General features: G+C 40.6%; 1 protein-coding gene across 1 annotated transcript in view; it reads left to right on the top strand.

The window, feature by feature from the left end:
* Window positions 1-13,855, top strand: part of RYR3 (ryanodine receptor 3) — an 886,248-nt gene that overhangs the window by 415,780 nt on the left and 456,613 nt on the right. The window contains exons 32-35 of the mRNA XM_069732389.1: window positions 1,990-2,153; window positions 2,714-2,879; window positions 7,547-7,633; window positions 9,366-9,592. Coding sequence (XP_069588490.1) covers window positions 1,990-2,153; window positions 2,714-2,879; window positions 7,547-7,633; window positions 9,366-9,592 — 644 coding nt within the window. The remainder of the gene's footprint in view (window positions 1-1,989; window positions 2,154-2,713; window positions 2,880-7,546; window positions 7,634-9,365; window positions 9,593-13,855) is intronic.

Raw genomic sequence — 13,855 nt, 5'->3', positions numbered from 1 at the left:
CTGTTGCATAAATATTAGCAATTAAAGTATTTGACACCTGATGAGTTAACTTTTGTTGGGTGTTATCAGATAGTTTTCACTCGCAGTGTGTACTTCTTTTCCCTCAATGAGAATGATCATTCATAAACAGGCAGCAACATTTAGGAGAAAAAACATACCCCCATTACAGCAAAGAGGAGATTTCTCTGTGTGTCAGATGTATGAGACAGCCCTGATCTTCTGATCTAACCTCCTGCATGATTAAAAAGTGCTGCAAATAGAGCACAGATGACTAACGGCTTTAAGATAAGCGAATATACTCGTTGCTTGTGTTTTCCAGAGCACGCTCGGGTGATCTCCGAGTATTTGTTATTGTTTTTATCCGCTCAGTTGCATGATTTACGGCTGCCAGATACACTGAATACATGTGGGAATTCCCTAACAAACAGCCATTCCTCACATGTATTCAGCGTATCTGGCAGCTGTAAATCATGCAACTGAGGGGATGAAAACTATATCTCCGAGCAATAACAAATACTCGGAGATCACCCGAGTGTACTCTGGAAAACATGAGCAACAAGTACACTCGCTCATCACTAATAAGGTCCTGACAATCAGTGTTGGAGGGGAGTGGCAGTACAGCAGCATTTAGCAGTGTCACATTTTAAACCCTTCTATCAGCTCTCCTCCACTTACAGCACTATCACCTCTTCTGTACTGCTTTTCCCTCCACACTGCCTGTCCGGAGATGTGTCAGTAATCACATTTACCTATGTTTTGCTCAGGGCAACTTGTAATCTCTCTGTAGTGAGCATAGAGCAGGCTGTCATTATATCTCACACAGGAGTATCCTGCCTTTTCTGGGCTATGCGTCTATGAGACATAATGATACTCTGGTCTGCTCTAACTTCAAAGCAAGTACAAGTTGCTTGAGGACAACATACATAAGTGTGATTACATCTCACACACTGATAAACCTGTTCTAGAGTATGGTGGAGGTATGTTCTTTTTTTTCTCCAGTATGTTGCTACATGCTTATGATTGGTTACCATTATACAGGGGGGGAAAAGTACACGCCCTTAGTGAAAACTCTCTTTTAACACCCACTTTGACGTATCAAAAATTAACTCATTAGTTGATAAATACTTTGATATCTAATATCTCTGCAGCGGAGGGGCGAAATAAAATATAAAAAGTGTTATTCCGCTCTGCAGCCTTTATATATATATATATATATATATATATATATATATATATATATACTTTCATTTCAGAACAATAACATTTAGTTAACTTGGAAAGATCAAGAAGGACAAATATTTCCAAACTAACTAGTGACAACGGTGGCATTCTTTATTATTGCTAGTTTGAGCTTTGCTCTTCAGTACGGCCAATAATGCTAACAATGTTTCACTGTGGTGACCGCTTTGAGCTTCATTTTATTCCGTTTTCAGTATCCTGGAACATCTGAACTCAATAAATATGAGATCTTTTGTCATGACAGTATATAGCTTGTAGTTCTATATGCGGCTGAGCCCATGGCACCATGCGTAGTTTATAGCTATTTGCCGCTTTGCACCTGTACTTGCCAATAGTTTCAAATTGAAAGCACAGTTGGAGGAAGGCAATTAGTTTTAAACATGCAATAACACTGGCTAGCCATGAAAGTGTAATAACACCCTCAATGGTAAAATTACCTATATGGGCAGCAATATAGGGAAGAGAATCCAGATTTGCCAATAAAGGATATGATGAAAGTGGGTGGTTAAAGGGAACCGGTCATGCTGTTAACCTGTAGACATAGGGTTAATAGTTTTACAATTCTCTTCCTAACTTACTGAAAATTAACTTTTTTCCTCCCAGGAGCCACTGAATTTCACTCATAGAGGTGTGCACAGAGGTGATTTAGTCACCACTCAGTAGGCAGTGAACAGCGATTGTTGGGACACTCTTCAAAAATGTATTTTTTATCATTGCATGAGTTTTGCTTATTTTTCTTTTTCTTTCCAGTTGTATTACTACTCTGTCCGGATATTTGCTGGACAAGATCCATCCTCAGTGTGGGTAGGATGGGTGACTCCTGACTACCACTTCTATAGTGAAAATTTTGACTTAAGCAAAAATTGCACCGTGACTGTCACTTTAGGAGATGAAAGGGGCAGAGTACATGAAAGGTAAGATCTGGCTTCGGCTAATGTACACAGTATGCTCTTGGACTAGTTTGTCTGCAGACTAAGTGCACCAAACATACAGAGCAACCTCAGTATTTAAAAATTAACAAAACCTTTGTAACTTTTTTTACATTTCAGTACCTTTTTATTGCAAGCAAATCCATGAAAGTCAAGGTCTAGAGAAATCAACCATCATGCAATCCTCCTCCATTACCGTAGAGATGTGCAGCTCAGGTGGCAAGAGTGCCCAGCTGCTGCTTGCAGGATGTACTCAGCGTGGAATACTGATTCAAGAGAAAGTATAGACTTAACCTATGCTTTTGGTTGAATCTGTACCCCGTTATGTGTTGCCTGATCTGTGCACCTCTTGAGGGTGTTTTTTAGTCATCTGTGGTTGTCTTATTACACCAGTTTACTTACAATTAAAAGGGCACTCAAATATAAAAGTTGAAACATTTTACTTATTCTGTAAGTAACAGAAGCATACAAGTTAGTTACGTATTAGCAATTCAACCTCTGTTCATTTATCCTCCACTATCTTCTTCTTTTTTCCATACTTTCAGTGTGAAACGGAGCAATTGTTACATGGTGTGGGGAGGTGACCTCGCTACCGGCTCACAAAGGTCTAGCCGCAACAATGTAGATATTGATATTGGATGCCTTGTTGATCTGGCCACCGGGCTGCTCTCATTTACAGCCAATGGAAAAGATCTGGGGACCTGCTACCAGGTACTTTTATCGAACTTATTTTCAGTCATTTTGTTACAAGCTGGCTCAGGGATAGGAAACAAAGGGTGGTTATTAATGGAGCACACTCGGACTGGGTCGCGGTTAGCAGTGGGGTACCACAGGGGTCAGTATTGGGCCCTCTTCTTTTAAACATATTTATTAATGACCTTGTAGGGGGCATTCATAGCAGAATTTCAATATTTGCAGATGACACTAAACTCTGCAGGGTAATCAATACAGAGGAGGACAATTTTATATTACGGGATGATTTATGTAAACTAGAAGCTTGGGCTGATAAATGGCAAATGAGCTTTAATGGGGATAAATGTAAGGTCATGCACTTGGGTAGAAGTAATAAGATGTATAACTATGCGCTTAATTCTAAAACTCTGGGCAAAACCGTCAATGAAAAAGACCTGGGTGTATGGGTGGATGACAAACTCATGTTCAGTGGCCAGTGTCAGGCAGCTGCTACAAAGGCAAATAAAATAATGGGATGCATTAAAAGAGGCATAGATGCTCATGAGGAGAACATAATTTTACCTCTATACAAGTCACTAGTTCGACCACACTTAGAATACTGTGCACAGTTCTGGTCTCCGGTGTATAAGAAAGACATAGCTGAACTGGAGCGGGTGCAGAGAAGAGCTACCAAGGTTATTAGAGGACTGGGGGGTCTGCAATACCAAGATAGGCTATTACACTTGGGGCTATTTAGTTTGGAAAAATGAAGACTAAGGGGTGATCTTATTTTAATGTATAAATATATGATGTTGTAATGAGTGATTCATTACTTAAATTTAAGAGGGGACTGGATACATTTCTGGAAAAGTATAATGTTACAGGGTATATATACTAGATTCCTTGATAGGGCGTTGATCCAGGGAACTAGTCTGATTGCCGTATGTGGAGTCGGGAAGGAATTTTTTTCCCCAAAGTGGAGCTTACTATCTGCCACATGGTTTTTTTTTGCCTTCCTCTGGATCAACATGTTAGGGCATGTTAGGTTAGGCTATGGGTTGAACTAGATGGACTTAAAGTCTTCCTTCAACCTTAATAACTATGTTACTATGTTAATATGTTACAAGGTATCTGATGCACATTGTTTTAAATTAGAGGGGTTGTCCCACAAACTAAGTTTATTTTATTCAATAGATCTTGGAATAAAAATAAGTTCCACAGTTGGATGTGTTTAAAAAATATGTTCCTGTGCTGAGATAATCTTATAAATGTGCCCCTACTGTGTACTGTGTAATGGCTGTGTCTCACTATGTAGTGTGATGCAGTGACTCATGCTGAAGCTAAGTGGCGCTGTATGTGCTCCTCAGGATACGCATGGAGGCGCAACTGTAATGGTGATAATGAGATAGTGACTGGCATTATTGTAAATGGCCAGTATGTGTCGCAGAGGAAGTCTGCGCTGTAAGCCAGTAATGTTGTTGTTCTGGGACCTGTAGTCCTACAAGTATTTGTATAGTTTGTAAAGGGAGGCTTGTAGGGTTAGTTAGAGAGCTGGGCAGGTCTGAATAACCACATACACACACACACACACCACCCATCTATGGTAGTGGTTACAGGTACATAATGTGACCATGGTGTGGTCACATGGTCTCTGTGATAGTGAGTGTGTAGGTCCTGGACAGCTTGTGTGATGGGAGGTCCTGTGTGTGGACCGGATCCCTGAATAGCGCACTGAGAGGCCATCGATCTGAAGACTTGTGTGTTAGGAGATTCTGGGAGTAGGAACAGATCCCTGAATAGCGCACTGAGAGGCCGTGGACCTGAAGACTTGTGTGTTGGGAGATCCTGGGAGTAGGATCGGATCCCTGAATAGCGCACTGAGAGATTTGTCTGTTGAGAGATCCTGGGAATAGGATCGGATCCCTGAATAGTGCACTGAGATCCTGGGAGTAGGACTTCCTGAAGAGCACATGGAAAAGCATGTATGCAGAGTCTGTGATGGCACTGCATTGGGGGAGCTACAGCCCGTCTGAGGATCTGGACTGTCAGGTGGCCTGGTGAGCAAGGCATTGTCCGGGACGGTGATCCTAGGTTGGCAGCTTCCCTGGGAGAGAGAGTACTGACAGCAGTCAGTGTGTGGAGAGGAGCTCCTGGAAGGTAACCCACAGTATGAGGAACTGTGTGCACTGACGGGGGGTCAGTTAATGAACTGTGCATTTCCCATAGTAACTGGACGGAGTATGGTCCAGCATGTGTAGTACCTGCAACCTAATGTCATGTTATGAAGTATCTGAGTCAAAACTGAATAGTTATGAAGTGCTATGAACTTTATGAGGTCTGTGATGTGTAACATGGCCTACAGCGGTTTATGAAGTGTAAATAAACCGTATAGACTGTTTAAGTGAAAAAAAGTGCCTGTCTACGTTTATCACTCCGTTGTCAAGCGAGTGTCCCCCAACACACTCAGTAAGCTCCATCTTACAGTAGGGACATGGTCTGATCATAGCACAGCTCCTGGGCAAGGGAGGACGCAAAAGCGTATACAGACAGGAGAACATGGGATTGCAAATGATTCTTTCTTTGAGGTAAACATTATTTAAAAACAGGAAGTGAAATGTGTTCCTTCACAAAACGAATCTGCTGCGAGCCTATGCTGCACTGTCTGTATAGTCTTTTGTATCCCCCCTGCCCAGGAGCTGTGGTATGATCAGACAACGTTCCTGCTCAGTCAGACACGGCCATTACACATTACATAGCAGGGGCACATTTATAAGATTATCCCAACAAAGGAAGATTTTTTTAAAACCCATCCAATTTTGGAACTTATGTTTATTCCTAGTTTCCATTGATTAAAATGAACTAAAGGGGCAACTCCTTTACCTATTATAACTTGTCTGGTCTATATAGATTTACTGCAGCAATGTTTGCCATTACCACAAAATTGAAAACCTAGAGACAAATTTGCTAGGGAACTAACTATTGCACCTCTTAGTTATAAAAGGATTCAGTAATCTAGATCTTGCTATGGTTAATGTCTAAATCAAAAGTGACTGTTTGTCTACTGGCAATAGCTTCATCAGTTTTAAAAGTGACAAAAAAAAACCCTTCAAGCATTTACCCTTCGATGGATAATTCTTAGTTGTTATCCCTTTAGAGTTTATGCACACAAGCATTATTTGGATCTGTGCATTGGCCACATCTGAACTTGCCCATTAGATTAGCAAAGGTTCTCATATGGGCCTAGGTTCTAATATATTAACAGACCCAAAGGCCAAAAGAAAATAGCTGACATGGCTTAAAACTAGTTGATATTTTCCATTTCTTATTTGTTAATTTACAAATAACATTTTGGATCAGGTTAATGAGCTTGTGTGTACAATACACTGGGGAACACAATTTTTTAAGAGTTAGGTTAGACAACTGTTCTTAATTAATTTTTGGATGCTGAATCCAGAAATGATCTCAGTTTTTCTCTATCACGTCAAGTTTTTGAACTATAGGATTTTTGTCTTCTCAAAACTATGTAAACTACTGTACCTAAAAAGTGTTGTTGCTTTTTTAAATAGTACAAATATGAACAAAAAATGAAATATATAAGAAATAGGCATGACAAAGTTGTGACTACTCTTACAAGTTGCCACGTAGCTCTATATGAGTCGAATTGTAATCAGATAACAAGTCTTATTACAGATATCAGTGCAATTGTGCTTCTCTGGCAGGTAAGTTGTGTAGGAAAAACTTGACGTGCTAGGAAAAAACTGACTACATTTTTGGAATCAGCATGCCAATTTTAGTATAAATCAGCTCAAAAACCTAACTCAACAGAAAAAAATTTTCAAATTGTTCCCAATAGCACTAAAGTTTATTATACTATTTTTTTTTGATGATCTGAGGTTTTGGATTAGAATAATCACCTAGGCAGGTTAACAATGCAACTATTTTTATTCCTTACGTACTAGGTCTTACAGCAATTCTGGATAGATGGCCAAAATACAATGCCCTCCACAAGTTCCCAACTCGTGATCGGTAGTTCCACTGTCCTCATACCAGATGATACTCACTGTCTCCCAATATGGTATCTCCTGTTGGCACAGTCTGCAGTCACAGCCTATATTCCTCCAGAAAAATATCATGACCGTAGCACATGTATACCCCTCCAGCCAGCAACAACAGTCCTTAGGATAGTTCCTCACATCCAGACGATAGATATCACGACCCTAGCACGTGTATCAAGCTCCAGCTGGTAATCACATATAGTACAGTCCCAACTGGGGTTCTCCAAACATCTTTGTGGGTTCAGTGATGGGCAAAGGAGCAGACCTGTATTTCACCAGAGGGATTCATGGTTCCTTGGGTTGTTCCTGAAGTGGGTCTGTTTGCAGAAGGAGACAGAAACTTTTTATATCCACATCTCTGATTTTATAGCCATGTAGATTCCACACTACACTTTAACATGTGTAGTAATTTATTCATCCATATTTAAGACTTTTAGTAGTGTGTAGTTGTAAGTTGTCATATTTCTAAACTCTATTATGGCAATTGAGCAGACATTATTGACAAATTACTACTACGCAACAGATATAATGGCTTCCAGCTTGAATAATCTGACGCTCCTGTTGTGATTGAATAATGCTTCACTTAGAGGGAATTACTAGGTTGTGTTAGATGATGGTTTTTACTGAAATAAATCCATTTTCCCTTGTTAGGTTGAACCAAACACCAAGCTGTTCCCAGCAGTTTTTCTGCAGCCGACTAGCACTAATCTCTTCCAGTTTGAACTTGGAAAGTTAAAGGTATTGTTTTCTGTTTGCATTAACCTTTCACCTGCCACGGAGCAGTGTTTATTCTGTATCACATTATTAAGAGCAACTTGATTATTTTGAGAACAACTACTTGTATTGCTGGTTGCATAGTTCCCTTGAAAAATCAGCTGTTTCAGAAACCAGTGCCGCAATGTCTCAGGGGAGAGAGATCATCTGAAATGAGATAACCCCTTTAGGTACAAGGCACTTAAGGAGATAATCTAGTTACAACAAATTGCTACAGACTGGCTGGAAAGGTAATGACTGCTAGATCGGTGGAAGACTACACCCAAGACCCCACAAAAAAAAAACAAATCTTACGTGTTCTTCATCCTTGGAATGAAGTGGTGATTGTACATCCTCACTCCATTCAGTCTGTATGGATCTGAAGGACGTAAGAGCAGGGTGCAACCTGTTACCATTAATGCAATCAGTGAAGACATACAGGGGCCCAAGAGGTAAAGTGGGAGTAACTTCTGTTAGGAGTCGAGTTCCCGCCGCTGCACAGGGGGAATCTCGAGCCATGTCTGCTGCGGTCTCCCATTCTGCATCGGCTGCAGTGGAGCCTGCTCAGCGGAGACGTTGGTCCCAGCGTCTCATTGAATCTGATACTGTGCAAAGGGTTACTGCTGCCTCTCCAGGCTCTGCTATTGTACCCTGCACTGGTATGCGGCGAGCAGGCTTTTCTGGTCCTGCTTTGCACACACTGAGCATGCCCAGGGTAAGATCTCTCAGTGGAGGTTTAGGGTCACATGCTCAGGTACTGCAGCAACTTCCATTGGTCCTCCAGGAAGGCCCTGTACCTGATCAAGTTCTATGGCAGCCTTCCATTGGTCCTTCTAGGAAGGTCCTGAAGTTGCTGCAGCTATAAAAGGTTCTCATGACCGCACGGCCATGCGCTAGTATCAAATATGTACGAGCTCAGCGCCAGTGTGGTCGTGTGTGTGGTCAGGGACCCGGCTGAAATAAGCCCCTAGAATGCTGGCACCTTCGATGAGGAGTTTTTGTGTGTATGCAGTCAGGGACCCGGCTGAAATAAGCCCCTAGAATGCTGGCACCTCCGGCAAGGAGTTTCTCATGAGTGAATTCAGGGCTGGCTAATAGCCATTAGAATTCCGGCTCCACCGGAGAGGAGCAGCGTGTTTGGTTGGGACGGCATGACCACTGTTGGCTCTACTCAGTAGCTGTGTTCCCTGTGAGCTAAACAGGGCACAACGTTCTCTTTACTATGGGCTTTGTGAAGTAACAGAGTTTGTTTATACTAATGTACTTCACCGCCTTACTTAGCAGCAGGTTCTTTCCTGCACGGTGGATCCCGGGTTGCGAACGCACCTATCTCATCTAATAAACATATTTGGTGCGTTCCGCCAACCCTAACAACTTCTACTTACCAAAGATATCAGGGATTCTCAAACAAAATATCATCAAGCAGGAAGTTGGTGAAAAATAATACATAAATAAAGCAGTTGGGTAGCATAGAGAGGAAATGGTAGGGACATTTTTAATTGAAGTGTATTAGAATAAAAATTTAGGATTAAAATCATTATTAGTTTCGCACCACCCCTTTAACAAAGACTACTTTGCCAACAGCTAGATGTACACTGTACCATGCAATGTTATGCCTATTGTTAGACGCCCAATATTTGATATTATTTTTTCCTTGTTTTTAATTTCATCAATGTTAATAATACGGTACCCATTTTTAATATGTTGGGGTTTACAGAACACGATGCCCCTTTCAGCTGCAATATTCAAGAGTGAAGAGAAAAACCCTGTGCCACAATGCCCACCTCGTTTGGATGTACAGACTATCACACCTGTTCTCTGGAGCCGTATGCCAATTATTTTCCTCAAGGTGGAAACAGAACGCGTGAGCGAGCGTCATGGGTGGGTGGTGCAGTGTTTGGAACCATTGCAGATGATGGCACTGCATATACCTGAGGAGAACAGGTAATTATTAATATCAATACATAGTAAAATACTGATCTAAAAAATGCTGTTTCTGGAAATATAAAACAGAGCAGGGTGCGATAAAAAAGGAACACCAAAGAAATTCCCTACATGTTGTAGAAAGCATGTCCTAACGGGATATTTAGAACCAAACAGAGCAAAACAGGAGATATAACCAAAATAATATATCTCTTATAGTACTTTATTATTATACATGATGGTACAAAAACTGATAATGGTTGTAAAAATTATAATTCATGCCACATGCGTTTTTTTTATATGATCAGGGACAATTTATATGATTATTAAATCCAAATGTAACCACAGTATCCTTTATATAATTTACTTAAATTTAGACAACCTCATTATCTTTAAGCTTATGGTAATAAACTTTGATTAGATCATTATATATCTCTCATACAATATTATGGTATTTTACACTTTACTTCTTAGAGGTTTATTTATTTACTTATATTAGCTACTTTACTGGTAACTATTTTTCATGTTTTTCATGATTGTATAATTCGCGTGTATGTACTGCGCGTTGAGGTCCTATCTAGGATTGGGGAGATTTTGGTATCCACTATTTATGTTATGACCACAGGTATTATACTCTAAATTCTTCTCACCTAACGTCCTTACTGCACCTAGGAATTCTACTTCTACAGTATCTTCTACCTATCATTATAACTCTGCATGTATGAATTCCAGCCAGCAGTATCTTTATTAACTTCTCTTGTCATATTATATAAATTACCGTAATATCTATTTCTCAGAAATACCATTTTCTGTGACTTCACTTGTTTATTTTATTGATATTAGTGTTTGCTAGCACTTTGTATATGCTATTTGGATTGCCATAATTTTTTAACTATACTCTCCATTCCCTGAGTGTCTCTTTTGCATTTTTGGTTTTATTTACACATACGGTATATTGTAATTATCTCTCCTCTCCTTTTTTCACCTATTTTTTTTTTTTTTACTTTTACAATCATTATCATTTTCTGTGCCATCACATATAATAAAGTACTATAATTCCTATAATATTTTGGCTTTCTCTCCTGTTTTTCCTCTATTTGCTGCTATAATATGGGAGTCCATCAGCTCAAACAGACAGTATAGCACATAGCCATTGTAGCATAGCTGTGAAGGACAGGGTTAAATCCCAGCTCCTCAGGTTCTTGATTAGATGTCCATATTATAGGGTATTGCTAAGGAGCAGGATGTAGCTTCATGGAGTGGCAGTCTCCTGAGAGAGTGTCAGTCTGCTGAATGTTGAGCAGAGTTGAGTGTGCTGCTGGTGAGTGGCCAGCCAAAATGTGAGCTGTAGCTGAGAGACACATGCTGGGGTCTCTCTCTGAATGGAGATTGCACTAGAGATTTTGATAGGGGATACTCCCTTACATGACCATAGGGTCAGTTTATATTGTCAGTTTGTCTCAACAGACTCATATTAACCCCTTCATGACCCAGCCTATTTTGACCTTAAAGACCTTGCCGTTTTATGCAATTCTGACCAGTGTCCCTTTATGAGGTAATAACTCAGGAACGCTTCAACGGATCCTAGCGGTTCTGAGATTGTTTTTTCGTGACATATTGGGCTTCATGTTAGTGGTAAATTTAGGTCAATAAATTCTCCGTTTATTTGTGATAAAAACGGAAATTTGGCGAAAATTTTGAAAATTTCGCAATTTTCACATTTTGAATTTTTATTCTGTTAAACCAGAGAGATATGTGACACAAAATAGTTAATAAATAACATTTCCCACATGTTTACTTTACATCAGCACAATTTTGTAAACAAAATTTTTTTTTGTTAGGAAGTTATAAGGGTTAAAATTTGACCAGCGATTTGTCATTTTTACAACGAAATTTACAAAACCATTTTTTTTAGGGACCACCTCACATTTGAAGTCAGTTTGAGGGGTCTATATGGCTGAAAATACCCAAAAGTGACACCATTCTAAAAACTGCACCCCTCAACGTACTCAAAACCACATTCAAGAAGTTTATTAACCCTTCAGGTGATTCACAGCAGCAGAAGCAACATGGAAGGAAAAAATGAACATTTAACTTTTTAGTCACAAAAATTATCTTTTAGCAACAATTTTTTTATTTTCCCAATGGTAAAAGGAGAAACTGAACCACGAAAGTTGTTGTCCGATTTGTCCTGAGTACGCTGATACCTCATATGTGGGGGTAAACCACTGTTTGGGCGCACGGCAGGGCTTGGAAGGGAAGGAGCGCCATTTGACTTTTTGAATCAAAAATTGGCTCCACTCTTTAGCGGACACCATGTCACGTTTGGAGAGCCCCCGTGTGCCTAAAAATTGGAGCTCCCCCACAAGTGACCCCATTTTGGAAACTAGACGCCCCAAGGAACTTATCTAGATGCATAGTGAGCACTTTGAACCCCCAGGTGCTTCACAAATTGATCCGTAAAAATGAAAAAGTACTTTTTTTTCACAAAAAAATTCTTTTAGCCTCAATTTTTTCATTTTCACATGGGCAACAGGATAAAATGGATCCTAAAATGTGTTGGGCAATTTCTCCTGAGTACGCCGATACCTCATATGTGGGGGTAAACCACTGTTTGGGCACATGGTAAGGCTCGGAAGGGAAGGAGCGCCATTTGACTTTTTGAATGAAAAATTATTTCCATCGTTAGCGGACACCATGTCGCGTTTGGAGAGCTCCTGTGTGCCTAAACATTGGCGCTCCCCCACAAGTGACCCCATTTTGGAAACTAGACCCCCCAAGGAACTTATTTAGATGCCTAGTGAGCACTTTAAACCCTCAGGTGCTTCACAAATTGATCTGTAAAAATGAAAAAGTACTTTTTTTTCACAAAAAAATTCTTTTCGCCTCAATTTTTTCATTTTCACATGGGCAGTAGGATAAAATGGATCCTAAAATTTGTTGGGCAATTTCCCCCAGTACGCCGATACCTCATATGTGGGGGTAAACCACTGTTTGGGCACACGGCAGGGCTCGGAAGGGAAGGCGCGCCATTTGACTTTTAGAATGGAAAATTAGCTCCAATTGTTAGCGGACACCATGTCGCGTTTGGAGAGCCCCTGTGTGCCTATGCATTGGAGCTCCCCCACAAGTGACCCCATTTTGGAAACTAGACCCCCCAAGGAACTTATCTAGATGCATATTGAGCACTTTAAACCCCCAGGTGCTTCACAGAAGTTTATAACGCAGAGCCATGAAAATAAAAAATAATTTTTCTTTCCTCAAAAATGATTTTTTAGCCTGGAATTTCCTATTTTGCCAAGGATAATAGGAGAAATTGGACCCGAAATATTGTTGTCCAGTTTGTCCTGAGTACGCGGATACCCCATATGTGGGGGTAAACCACTGTTTGGGCGCACGGCAGGGCTCGGAAGGGATGGCACGCCATTTGGCTTTTTAAATGGAAAATTAGCTCCAATCATTAGCGGACACCATGTCACGTTTGGAGAGCCCCTGTGTGCCTAAACATTGGAGATCCCCCAGAAATGACCCCATTTTGGAAACTAGACCCCCAAAGGAACTAATCTAGATGTGTGGTGAGGACTTTGAACCCCCAAGTGCTTCACAGAAGTTTATAACGCAGAGCCATGAAAATTAAAAAAAAAAATTATTTTCTCAAAAATGATCTTTAAGCCTGCAATTTTTTATTTTACAAAGGGTAACAGGAGAAATTTGACCCCAAAAGTTGTTGTCCAGTTTCTCCTGAGTACGCTGATACCCCATATGTGGGGGTAAACCACTGTTTGGGCACATGCCGGGGCTCGGAAGTGAAGTAGTGACATTTTGAAATGCAGACTTTGATGGAATGCTCTGTGGGCGTCACGTTGCGTTTGCAAAGCCCCTGATGTGGCTTAACAGTAGAAACCCCCCACAAGTGACCCCATTTTGGAAACTAGACCCCGAAAGGAACTTATCTAGATGTGTGGTGAGCACTTTGAACCCCCAAGTGCTTCATAGAAGTTTATAATGCAGAGCCGTGAAAATAATAAATACGTTTTCTTTCCTCAAAAATAATTATTTAGCCCAGAATTTTTTAATTTTCCCAAGGGTAACAGGAGAAATTTGACCCCAATATTTGTTGTCCAGTTTCTCCTGAGTACGGTGATACCCCATATGTGGGGGTAAACTACTGTTTGGGCACATGCCGGGGCTCGGAATTGAAGTAGTGACGTTTTGAAATGCAGACTTTGATGGAATGCTCTGCGAGCGTCACGTTGCGTTTGCAGAGCCCCTGGTGTGCCTGAA

Source organism: Ranitomeya imitator, chromosome 1 (genome assembly GCF_032444005.1).
Source record: "Ranitomeya imitator isolate aRanImi1 chromosome 1, aRanImi1.pri, whole genome shotgun sequence".
Taxonomy (NCBI): domain Eukaryota; kingdom Metazoa; phylum Chordata; class Amphibia; order Anura; family Dendrobatidae; genus Ranitomeya; species Ranitomeya imitator.
This window is presented reverse-complemented; position numbering and strand designations above follow the sequence as displayed.